The 12,352-nt window shown below is 35.3% G+C and overlaps 1 protein-coding gene across 1 annotated transcript in view; it reads left to right on the top strand.

Moving 5' to 3' along the window:
• The first annotated feature begins 6,225 nt into the window (after nucleotides 1-6,225).
• LOC133534850 (facilitated trehalose transporter Tret1-like) overlaps nucleotides 6,226-12,352 on the top strand; it is a 36,442-nt gene continuing 30,315 nt past the window's right edge. Inside the window, exon 1 of the mRNA XM_061874145.1 lies at nucleotides 6,226-6,929. Within this exon, the coding sequence (XP_061730129.1) occupies nucleotides 6,897-6,929 (33 nt within the window). The 5' untranslated portion in view covers nucleotides 6,226-6,896. The remainder of the gene's footprint in view (nucleotides 6,930-12,352) is intronic.

Genomic DNA, 12,352 nt, shown 5'->3' with positions numbered 1-12,352 from the left:
TTTGACGACCGGTCTGGTCTAGTGGCTAGTGACCCTGCCTATAAAGCCGATGGTCCTGGGTCCAAATCCCGGTAGGGGATTTATTTGTGTGATGAGTACAGGTATTTGTTCCTGAGTCATGGATGTTTTCTATGTATTTAAGTATTTGTATATTATATATATCGTTGACTGAGTACCCACAACACAAGCCCTAATTTGTGTAAGAATGTCCCTATAATATTTATTTATTTATTTTACAATAAATAAATAACTAATTTATCGAACGAGCGAAGCGATTGGAACATCCGGCTGGCTAGGGGCACGGCCCGGCATTTCGATATGTTATTTGACTGAATCTCTCTGATGGAGCATAGTTTGTTACGCAATTACTTGAGTCAATCTGTTCAAATTTAAATTAAATTTGGTAAACGCGTTGGTGAGGGATATATTTTAAATTTCTAACATGAGTAGGATCGATCAAAGCGTTTTGGAGCTAGAAGAGCCTAGAAGGCCCAAAAGCTATTTGTGAGGGGTCTTGCTTAGGGAATGCAATAACCGGGCGTTTTTCATTACCGGTAATTTACCGACGCGATGTCCCACTAACCGGTTAACCGGTAAATTACCGGTTATACGTTTATGAAATAAAAAACATTGATTTTGCATTATTATTGATTGTGTCCTTATTTTCGTCAGTAACCTTTAAAAGTAATCAACAGCACGTTATAGAAACATCGACAAAACAAAATAATGAAAATAAACTATAAACATTAAACAAGATATATTTACTAATCATGTTAAATAAAAAATCAAACATGTATCATTTCAAAGCGAAATGAACTTGTACATTAAATAAGCAACATCAAACTTTTTTAATTCTTTAAAAATCGCAGTAATCAAAGGGTAACAAAAATTATAACTAAAGAGTGACAGTCGTCATTTAAATGTCATACAAGTTTGCATTTACACATCTATCAATATAATATTGTTATTAAAGTAACTAAAACCGTAATAATCTAGTAAATATAAGAAAAAAAAATAACAGCAAGATAAGTATCATATCATTTTAACACTAGTTACTTTAAAATTGCACTTTAAGGGGCCGTTATCGATTTTAGTCGCAAAAATGTCAAATTGATAGATTAAGCGCATGAAATTGTACACCTTTTGTTAACTATTAAAAATAACAAGTACTGGTTTCTTTTGCACGTCTTGTTATCTTTCATTATAATAAATATATTTTTTTAAAACAGACTCACTTAATTAGTAATGTTTTTTTCTGATGGACGTTTAGGTAAACGTAAAGCAGTTATTTTGTCGATCTTATTTGTAAATTTCGTTAAGTTTGGACTGCTAAAAATGGTAATTTTGTATTACACATATCCTGTACTTCAACTTTAATAAACTACATTTTTGTTACTATAAATTTGAAGTAGTGTAAATGAAAGTTAGACGAAATCAATTTTCTCCAGAAATTACTTCAAAACAAGTGACAATTTCTCTGAAAATTGACTTAATTTTAACGTAATTTTGATACGTAAACAATCTACAACATTTGCTGAAACTGTTCTTATACATCATTTTGTATAATTTACTACCATAATTTATATGAATTTTTAAAAACTATCCCTTCTCGTCACCTATTACCGGGGACGCACGCTTGCGTCCTCATTATTAAAAGGCAAGATGAAAAAACGTGCTAATATAAACCAATACTTGTTATTTAGATATTACGTAACAAAAGGTGTACAATTCCAACGACAAAATCTATCAATTTAAAATTTTTGCTCTAAAATCGTTACCGCGGGCTCTTAAGATAGGAGTTGGAATCAGGAACATGTCATCATCAGATCATTCTGTTAATTATATATAAAATAATTGCGTTTGTTAAATATCTAGGCGATTAATTAGAACGTTGCTTAGACATTCGTGAACGATATCTTGAACACAAGTAACCAGCGGTAGAAAATGTTCTTTCGCATTCCACACTTGTCGGACACTACAGACTAAAACAAAGGACACTGAACATAGTAATAGTAAGGCGGGTCGGCTATGGGTGGCGAGAAGGGAAAGGGCGAGGGATTAGCGACCACTCATTTGTCACAAAACATTGCTTCCTAGTTCCTACTCCGACGAGATCATAAGATGCAGAAAAGTAAGTATTTTAAGTGTCTCTTCGTAATCGTAATCCGTAGTAATTGTTTTTTTTGTAAGTACGAAGACATAGATGGGCTAATTCAACAGGTTGTTACATTTTTATTTGCCTATACAACGTTCGGTAAATTCCCGGTTACGGCTGGAAATTACCGGTATTTTACCGACTGTAATATTGGTCAAATTACCGGGTAACCGGTTAACCGGTTAACCGGTTAGCATTCCCTAGTCTTGCTACACTGGTAACTCATTTGCAAGAAAGTATGCGTGGCGTGGGCGTGGCCATAGTGTAGGTACATAGGCAGGTAGGGTAGGTGGACTGTTGTCTGGTCAATTGTGGTGGGTACGCGGGAAAGTAAACATTTCAGGAGGCATCATATAAAATATTAGCAGGTATCACTGGTCCAATTGAGTTGGAAATCGAGATCTGAGTGAGATAGTTCGGAAAGACTTTTAATACAAAACGGTAGTCAATAATGGACAATGTCTTTGTCTTCACTAGTCTTTGGTTCATGACAAAATTGATAACTAATGAGCTGAAAGGCCACTTAATAGGAATCCGTATCAAAATCGGAACAAACGGCCGCTCTCTGGAATTTCTTTTTTCTTGCTCCAATCATGATGAAATTTGAAATCTGTAGGTTCTAAGGGTACCTTAATTTTACTTTCCATTCACACCGCATCAAGTTCATTAGGTCATATATGATAGGGCTTTTAATTCTTTTAAAAATAAGAAATGTTCGTAGTAGTAGATACAATTATGGATTAGTTGTAAAAACTAACAATTTTAGTAAAAGTTGTGTTAATGTTTATGTCTACAAAAATTATAGCAACTTCAAGGTTAGTTGCTTTGAATTTGAGTTAAACTAGATAAAACGATATAAAAAGAAAACCATTATTTTGAAAATCATGTAAATAATAGTTTTACAGCTACTTGGTAGCCGATGTGCATCACTGCGAATTTTAGTTCTGAAGGTGAGATAGTATCTAAGTAGTTAGGCAAACAGAGGGGCGTAAAAGCTGTAACGTCGTGAGCACTTACCCCTGTACAAGTAATATTAGTAAAGTTATTGCAAAAGATCCACTGTTACCCTTGACCCACTCTCTCCTACTCCGGTTTGATGGGTGCATTTTGAATCGATATCGATAATATTGACGATTGTAAGATTTGTAAGACAGTACAGTTATGAAAATGAAAAATGAAAAATATTTATTTCGTAACTTATAAGTAAACTTTTTACATCTGTGCCGATGCCTCTTTTTAAGTAATGAATATACTTGTATTAAGAAGCAAGCAAGCAGTTCATCATCATCATCATCATCATCATCAGCCTTTTATCGCCCACTGCTGAGCATAGGCCTCTCTTCTAGTACGCCACTTATCCCGGTCCCGAGCCAATCTCATCCAGAAGTGACCCGCAGTCTTCCGAATGTCGTAAGATTTGTAAGACAGTACAGTTATGAAAATGAAAAATGAAAAATATTTATTTCGTAACTTATAAGTAAACTTTTTACATCTGTGCCGATGCCTCTTTTTAAGTAATGAATATACTTGTATTAAGAAGCAAGCAAGCAGTTATGTAATGTTTAATAGTAGTTTATGTGACAGCTACAAAATAAAAGGCATTAAAATACACGAGTGTGGGTTTAAGAAACGAACGAAGTGAGTTTCTTAATAAGATCACACGAGTGTTCTAATGCCTAATTACGTACAGTTACAAACTATAGCAAAAGTTTCGTGTAAAATGAGCGATAAAAATGTTTCGGTGACGCCACCACATATCCGCGAGTTCTGCCAAGAGAGCAACGATGCCCTGTAATTTTGGTTAGTGAATATATCATAGAAAGTTTATAATAAGTATGTGTGTAGATAAAATATTATAATCGTTTTTACAATAAAATGAAATGGGTTATTATTCGATGTACTTAATTTAAATGTCATGTCAGAATAACTAGAGAAAAAGAGAGAATAAATCAAATAGATTATTAAGCAACTAACACTCTTAGTTAATGTTGTTACATCAAGGATGAGTCAAATTTGTTATTATGATTTAGAAATTGTCGATTACCTCGATAACCAGACCTCGTATTCTAGCGGGCATAATTTATTGACAGTTCATAATATTCATAATAGGTATATCAATAAATTTAAGTTTATATAATTTTCTCTAATACTAGTGATCGCCTCCAGCTTCGTTTGAACTGTATATTATTTGTAAGTATTATTTCGGGGTCGATGATAAAATCGCTAAGTTTGAAAAAAAATATGACGAGTGAAGTTACAAAAATCCCTCTAAAATAAAGATGAAAGGAATTTAGTTATTATTTTTTGTGACTTTTGTTTCCTGATGTTTCAACCTGGCAACGCGGTGAGCGTGATGGAGCTCTAACAAACTCTTGAGCTTTAACCGATGAAAAAAAGTTAAGGCAAAAAAACTGAAACGAATACGCTTAGCCCTACGTCGCGCTTGCTTGATTAATCAACAACAACAACAAAAAAAATACAATAAGTGACAATTCAGGGGATAGATCCAGGGACATCCCTAATATTCCCTATCTGTGCTGCAAAGCTTAGTCAATCAAAAATAGTAAATTAAAGTGCAAAAAAATCTAGGCCCTGAGATGAGCTACCCGCCCTACATGACCCCGGAATACATGGGGATCTACTGAGGTGGTTTTCCTCTTATATCAATAACAGGCTGTCGTGGTCAATATCTATATATCTGGATGGGTAACGGTCCCAAGCGGCGTCCCCCAAGGGTCCCTGTGGCTTGTCCTTCGAAAATCTGGATACCCAAAGAAGTTTGTAAACCTCATTTGCCAATTCCACGTTGGCATGAAAGCGCAGGTTCATCATGAAAACGAACTCTCTGAGGAGATTCCGATTACAAGTGGCGTGAGACACAGACAAACAAAAACACAATTGAAAATGAAGTATTTTCATTTTCAATTGTGTTTTTGTTTTTTTTTCTCACTTTGTACGCATGTGTGTGTGCGTCAGTGTTAGCATTTTTTTTATATACTATTGTAATAATTACTTGTGAGTTCCTGTAATTGGCTCTCTCTGTTAATCTTGTTGTCCTATTGTAAGTTTAAAGCTGGTGGTTCTCCTGAACATAAATAAATAAAAAGAAGAAGAATTCCAACGAGATTAGGAGCTGCAAGTACTTACACCTAATACTCTATTACTATCTTGTATACCAAATAAACATACTTACGTTACTATAAGTTTTTTTTAATTTTCATTTCATTCTTTTCTACATAGTATTAGTTAGGTCTACTTGGGAGGTTTACAAGTATTTTTTTTGCAATCCGAGAAATTCAATATGGCTGTAAATATCTTAACAAAGACTTTAACACGCACTTTTCGTAAACTATTTTCTTAACAGTCCGGTTTCCTCGTCACCAATTTATTATATATTCGGGTGCCGTAGGAGGATGGTAATTAATTAATACTCATCACTTCAAACACATATATATTTTATTTTGTATAAACTTAGCAGTTACATGTTACTGTGTAAACCGATCAGATAGAAGCAGAGTGAGTCAAAAGAGTGAACATGTTAGTTCAGGCGCGAATATTTATATAAAGAATACTACACATAGCTATGGGTTCGTTTGTCTTTTTTGATTATTACAAGAAAAAGGAGCGGAAAATAAAGTCCATACAAATGATCTCTTATATACATTGAAAATTAGAAAAAATCAAAAGACGGTGCTAAATCATAGATGTGGTTGATATACATCAAACTGTGTCAAAATGTAAAATGTGTTGTTATTGGAGCAATAATGGTACATTACTATAGAGAACGCGAAGCGAGGTCGGATAGGGATACGTGGCCGGCAACCCCGTTTCTCGGCGAGATTTGTATAGTGCTTTTCTCAAACTTGCAATGAAAAAAAAAATAGAATGATGATGATGATGATTGTTTCATGCCCTAATGTGATAGGTTATTCAGTGAGTGGGGTAATGAAGGGGAACAAAAATGTGATTATTTTGGCGCTAGGACGCACGGTTTAGGAGATACATCCCTATAAAGATTTCAGCATGACTGAAAAAAAAACCTTATAGGGGTGTATCTCCTAAACGGTGCGTCGTAGCGCAAAAATAATCAAATTTTCGTTCCTCTTTAGGAAACCCTGAAATAATATTAAACAAACATACAAAAGAAAAAAAAAACATAATGGCAGAATTTTGCTTATAGGTTTTTTTATGGTTCGTTACAGGCCTAGGTGTGTAATGCTGTATGAAATTCCTTTACATATCATCTTTACCCATCGCACCTGATATGTAGTATTTCCGGACCTAATTTGAAGTAAGTTTAGTCATGTCAACATTTCATTATAAGTTTGGAAGATAATATTTACTTACTTATCCGGAAAGAAAAATGGGGGCTATGTTTGTATAAAAAGGCGAATTCCACTTCCGTTCTAATTATTACCTACAGCCAGATCAATTTGTTTATTTTCCGCGTAAGTGCTAGGTACTGAACATGTGCGGTCATTCACACGCGAATAATCTGCATCGTCTGTGGCAATCCTCATCTCACATGACCGCTGCTGACGCAGATGGAAGCTGATTTCAAGAGCACCGGCCATCAAAACAGGTGGTGAGACTCCGATGCGTCGCAGTCCGCGCCTGTGGTGAGGAGCTGCCGGTCCTCCACCTCCATAACAATATACACTTAGTACATAGTAAGCATCGCGAGTGTCAATGAATGTCAGTGAAGCTGTGATTGCTCGGTTTTGTTTGTGCCAGTGACAACATGATTAAAATATCAACAGCCTTTTTAAAACAGGTAAAATATAATATGACAATTTAATTTATTTAATATTAGGTATAGTATACATGTAGTTTTTAGACTTTAAGTTACGTTTATGTTAAAAAAATAAGAGTGGGCTAAAATAACATAATTATGATAATTATGTTCACAGCAACTTCACGTTTTGTCCGTTATCGTTCCTAAAATTTGAGCAATTTAAAGTCAACAATGGTTACCTATGCATGTTAATAGTGCGTTATAGCGTAAATACCAAACCGTGACCAACCCCTTTCCGAGTAAAACACAATCACTATACTTAATCAGTATTTCGCATTTTATATTTAGCAGCGGTCGGTTATCACTATCAGTAGGTCGTTTAGTTTTCTTAAGGTACGGGTAATTGGGTATATTTTCCGCTTGCAATCAAATATCACTGGAAAAGACCACTGTATTTTCACCAATTGCTTAGTGTCTATCAATTACAATTACAAATGAAAATTTCATCTTGTCACAAATTCTACTCGCAAGCTAATTAGCGAGTATTAGACCAAACTTTACAAAAAGGAAAAAATTAACTTATTGTCTGTAACTTCTTTAATTGGTCTAAACGCCATAATACGCGGTAGGTATTATTACAAAGTGATAGGTTGGAGATGAAAATAAAATGAAATGAAAATGAAAATGATTTATTCATAAATTTTGAGTACACATATGACAACAAGGTCGGGTCTTCCTAGTAGGTAAGAAATACCTGTGTCATATGTATGTATATATGTTGAAGATAACTAAAGAAAACATAGCGAGAAATTGTAATTATTCCAATAAAGTCCAGTTTACTCTCTTGAGTAGGTCAGATGTCAGTCACTATGGTAAAAATTGGTGGTAAAATAAAAAATACGGAATTCTAAATCACAAGTGAAATATCCCCTATAGACCCCGTAGATTCATGTTCTTCTCTCACTCTCGCTGAACGTAAGTGTGAGTGAAATGTTTCAAAAAGAAAAAAAGTAATCACTGAGTTCTCTCAAAAATAAAGTCGCGCATTTTTAAAAGCGATATTCATATTTTTGGCTTTTGGTGTATAAATTGTTACAAATTTTTATAGTGTGGTTTAGACACATGTTCGTGATTTTTTTAAATAGAATAAAAAAAATCACGGGAAAACCCATATGTTGCGAAAAGCGCCTAAGAACAGAGAAACTGACTAGCGGGTCGCTGGTAGTGAATGTTTTAAGGTTATGTTACTGCTCTTTATTAGTCCTAGTACTTATAAGATCATATAAGGACACCCATTAGCTCAAGAAGGTCCCAGGCTATCTCTTATCTTCGGCGAAGAACGATAGCATTGTTAAATGATATATTATTAGAACATGCTTGTCGGGCACTCAAGTTTTATAACATTAGGTAATACACAGTTCAATTTTTTTTATAATTTTTACTACGTCGGTGACAAACAAGCATACGGCCCGCCTGATGGTAAGCAGTTTCCGTAGCCTAAATACGCCTGCAACTTCAGACGAGTTACATGCGCGTTGCCGACTCCACTAAATCAAATCCAGGAATTTGACTTTTACTTCATTTGTATATACCTAAGCCATTAAGTTGAGCTCGAATTATATCCGAATAGATTTTTTTCTGTTCTTTTTTAAGTATCTCTTTTTTATCTGATCTGTTTTTTATTATCGGGTAGAAGGATAGGATTATGAATTTCGTAAGGCAATTATCAGCACCTGAATCTTATCTAAGCTCGTAGTACTTTCTATAAAGGCTGACTGCTGATTCCGGAAATAGAGTCTGTGTAAGTTAATTTTGCACCAACTTTGAGAGAACAAAGTGTGGCAGAGTCATCATAAATGTTTTCATATAAATTTGACGTTTACTAACACATTCCTGCACTTTGTCTTAGCAAATGCCATGGTCCGATTCTATAGGTTATACGAGTATTAAGTCAACAAATATACAAATTTCTACTTTCATATGTTTCGTCCGGGTTAAACACAGTTAATGTCTTCATTTGCGGAAAAGTAGGGACAATTAGAAGAAGTAGAGTTTTTTTATAGTACGTCGGTGGCAAACAAGCATACGGCCCGCCTGATGGTAAGCAGGCGCGCCGTAGATAGAAAAACTTTTGTTTTTTTACGTGTCTATGAACCATCAGCAGCGGCGTTAATAAGTAATCTATTATATCTTGAATTCCACCAACGATCGGTCACCGATAATGTAAACCTAGACTTGATGTGATTGACAATCTCAACAAGCCAGATAAAGTGTTTGGGTATAGATTCCTAGATGAAGCTGATGAAGATGATCACGAGGTTTTGTTATCGTTTTTATCAAATTATGTCATATTCGTATTCACATTCATAATTCGTATTCGTAAATATAAAAACGTTTTTCATACGCATATTGGTTACAAAACAAGCTATTGAATAGGTAAGTAAGCTTGATGAAACTATCAACGTTTTCCCAGCCGCACGGCTACCACGAGTTTCCGTTTGACATTTACGATAATGTCTGCGTGAACTCCACCAATAATCAGTGCGAGCGAGATGGACTGCGATCGAGTTTATGCAGTCGCTAACGAAAACGTCAAGTGTCAACTCGTGGTACGGCTACTTGACTTTTCTTTAACGTATAGTCGTATATTTATCATGCGAACAGATAGTTTTAAATTAAAGGAAATTGAAATGTATCAACATATTCTTGCTCAGTATTTGTCATTTTAAAGTAAATATGTTCTGAAATGTTTCAACCCATTAGTATCTAAACCCACTTTAGGGAACCCACCATTTTTCTAATGCTGTTAGGTAGAGTTACAGTAGAAAGTCGACTCAAACGCCGTAACCCAAGTATGCCCAAGTGGATACAATGGGCCTTAATGGGTTAAGAAAAAAACTTAACCACTGAACCATAAGGGAAACCATCGATCGCCGAGGCAAATACGTGGACAATACTGAAAGTACTGTACCTAATTGACATTTAGGGATAACGCAGTGAAAGAAAAGGTTTATTGTTTAAGAATCTAACTCCTTAATAATCTTTGACGTAACATTTATTTGTGTGTGATATGTTCTTTAGGAATACTGGCCCTATGAAAGTTATTTGTTGTGCGTTTTTATAATCTTAACTCGGGATTTTTTTCGTGTCAGCATTATAAAAATTTCAATGTGCCCTAAATCGACAACATGTTTATAGTTACCTTATACCAGGTTTAGAATATTATTTTATAATGAAGCCCTGTTATCTTGCAAATATTTGTGGTAGGTTATAAAAATTTAGTTGCTATCATATTAATATTTCGGATGATAATCGAGAAAGAAATCCTCAAACTAAAATTGCACTAAATAATAAGTTAAGAAGTCGTATATCAGCAGATTAGACAACAAGTATGTGTTGATACTTTGTCACCATCGCCATGATGATGGGATGGAATAGATGGCACTAGCACTTTAGTTTTTTTATTTTTTTAAGAAGGATAGGCAGGCGTTTGACCACGATCTCACCTGATGGTAAGTGATGATGCGGTCTACGGTGGAGCACGCTTACCTATGAGATACCTATTTACCCTAGCCTTGAAGAGACCCAGATTGTACTCGTGCGGAAACACAAACTCGAGAAGGGCATTCTACTCCTTGGCAGTTCGCATAAGGAATGTTGAAGCAAAACGCTTCGTGCGTATTTGTGGAATACCTACCATGAAGCGATGCCGGAGTGCCGATTGTCTGGTAGTCCGATGGTGAAATGGGGACGGAGGAATAAGGTTGTGCAGTTCCTCGGCACACTCTCCGAAATGTATTCTGTAAAAGATCGTTAGGCTGGCAACCTTGCGACGATGCTCCAGACTTTGGAGTCGAGCATTCGTCAGATCGTCATCATTAATGATTCTCTTGGCTCTCCTCTCGACTGACTCGAGCGCCTGAAGCTGGTATTTTGCTGGACCAAACCAGTCAAAGATAAAATTTTCGATACTATCGATACGGCCAAGAATTGGTATAAGTACAATTCCTTAATGTCCAGGCAATAAGGTCGATATTGACTGGTAGTTGTGTTTCGTTAAGAATTACGAGTATATGATTTCAAATTCTGGAGCAAACTATTAAATGTTATGTTATTTATAATGTTTTTTCTTCTGAGAAACTTGTATTTCTGAAATTATTTTGAAAATATTCTTAAACGGAGTGTTATTTATCCTATTTAGATAGAGTTCATCAACATACATAATATCCATTATTACAGTTCATAATATTTTGCGAAACAAACTTGACGCTGTGTTCTGTAGGGCGTTACTAACTTGATACCGGACGAAATTAACATAAGGTAATAGAGCCGTGTACGCCTAAACTAAAATTGCCTGAAATATTAGGGATTGGAAACTTTAATTTCATTGTTGCCAGCTCGCTTGATTAGTGGTATTTCCCAGGAGCGGTCGGTAGTTTTAAAGGTCACTGATTTTCATCTAAAGGTTTAGATGTATATGTCGGTAAGTTACTCTACCTTTTGTAAGTCCGTGGTCACCTTTGTGCCTTTCTAGTCATAAGTCCTATTTCGACGGGTCAAGAACATTGTTCGTTACATTGCAGTATTTGGTCGATCGACTGATTTCTTTGTACAGTCAAGTTAAAAATATGGGTGTACACATCTTACTCAAAAATATGTCCTATAGCATCTTATCCCAGTGTAATAAGAGCGTAGTACCATATTTATGAGACGATTCTTTCGATACATATTTTTACACTTGACTGTACAGTCGCCATCAGATATATCGGAGCGACCAAGGCGCTGACAAATATCTGAACACGCCTCTATTGTGATGGCTTTAGAGTGCGTGTTCAGATATTTTTGAGCACCTCGGTCGCTCCGATATATTTGATGGGGACTGTACTTTGTAGTTAGCAGCGTTTTGAACATTGCATGCAAATTCTTGAACAGTCTAAATGGGGCTTTAGTCATATTGTTTATAGAACAGATCTAGAATGACGCTTGTTCGTTAAAAGATAATTAATGTGTGCAAAGGGGATGTCCCAGAATGTGTTAGCGGACTGGAAAATACGAAGGTACATTCCGGAGATATATGGTTGGAATGTTAACGGTCTTATTTTATGAATGTGACATTACAATTGGATCCTCTATTCAATAGAGTCTATTGTATTGTCATTATTACCTCTAGAATCCGTTAATTCGTCAGATACTTAATCCGTCATGAATACAGATTGGCCCAAAAATACGTTGACATTTTTTAAAGGTTTTTTTCTTACACATTCTTTACAACATGTCAAAAATAAAAACAACTAATCATTTAACTAAAACAAAAAAGCGGCCAAGTGCGAGTCGGACTCGCCCATGAAGGGTTCCGTACCATTTATGACGTATTAAAAAAAACTACTTACTAGATCTCGTTCAAACCAATTTTCGGTGGAAGTTTGCATGGTAATGTATATCATATATTTCTTTAGATTTTT

This window comes from Cydia pomonella, chromosome 2 (assembly GCF_033807575.1).
Source record: "Cydia pomonella isolate Wapato2018A chromosome 2, ilCydPomo1, whole genome shotgun sequence".
NCBI lineage: Eukaryota > Metazoa > Arthropoda > Insecta > Lepidoptera > Tortricidae > Cydia > Cydia pomonella.
The sequence above is the reverse complement of the archived record's forward strand: the minus strand, read 5'-3'. Positions and strand labels throughout refer to the sequence as shown.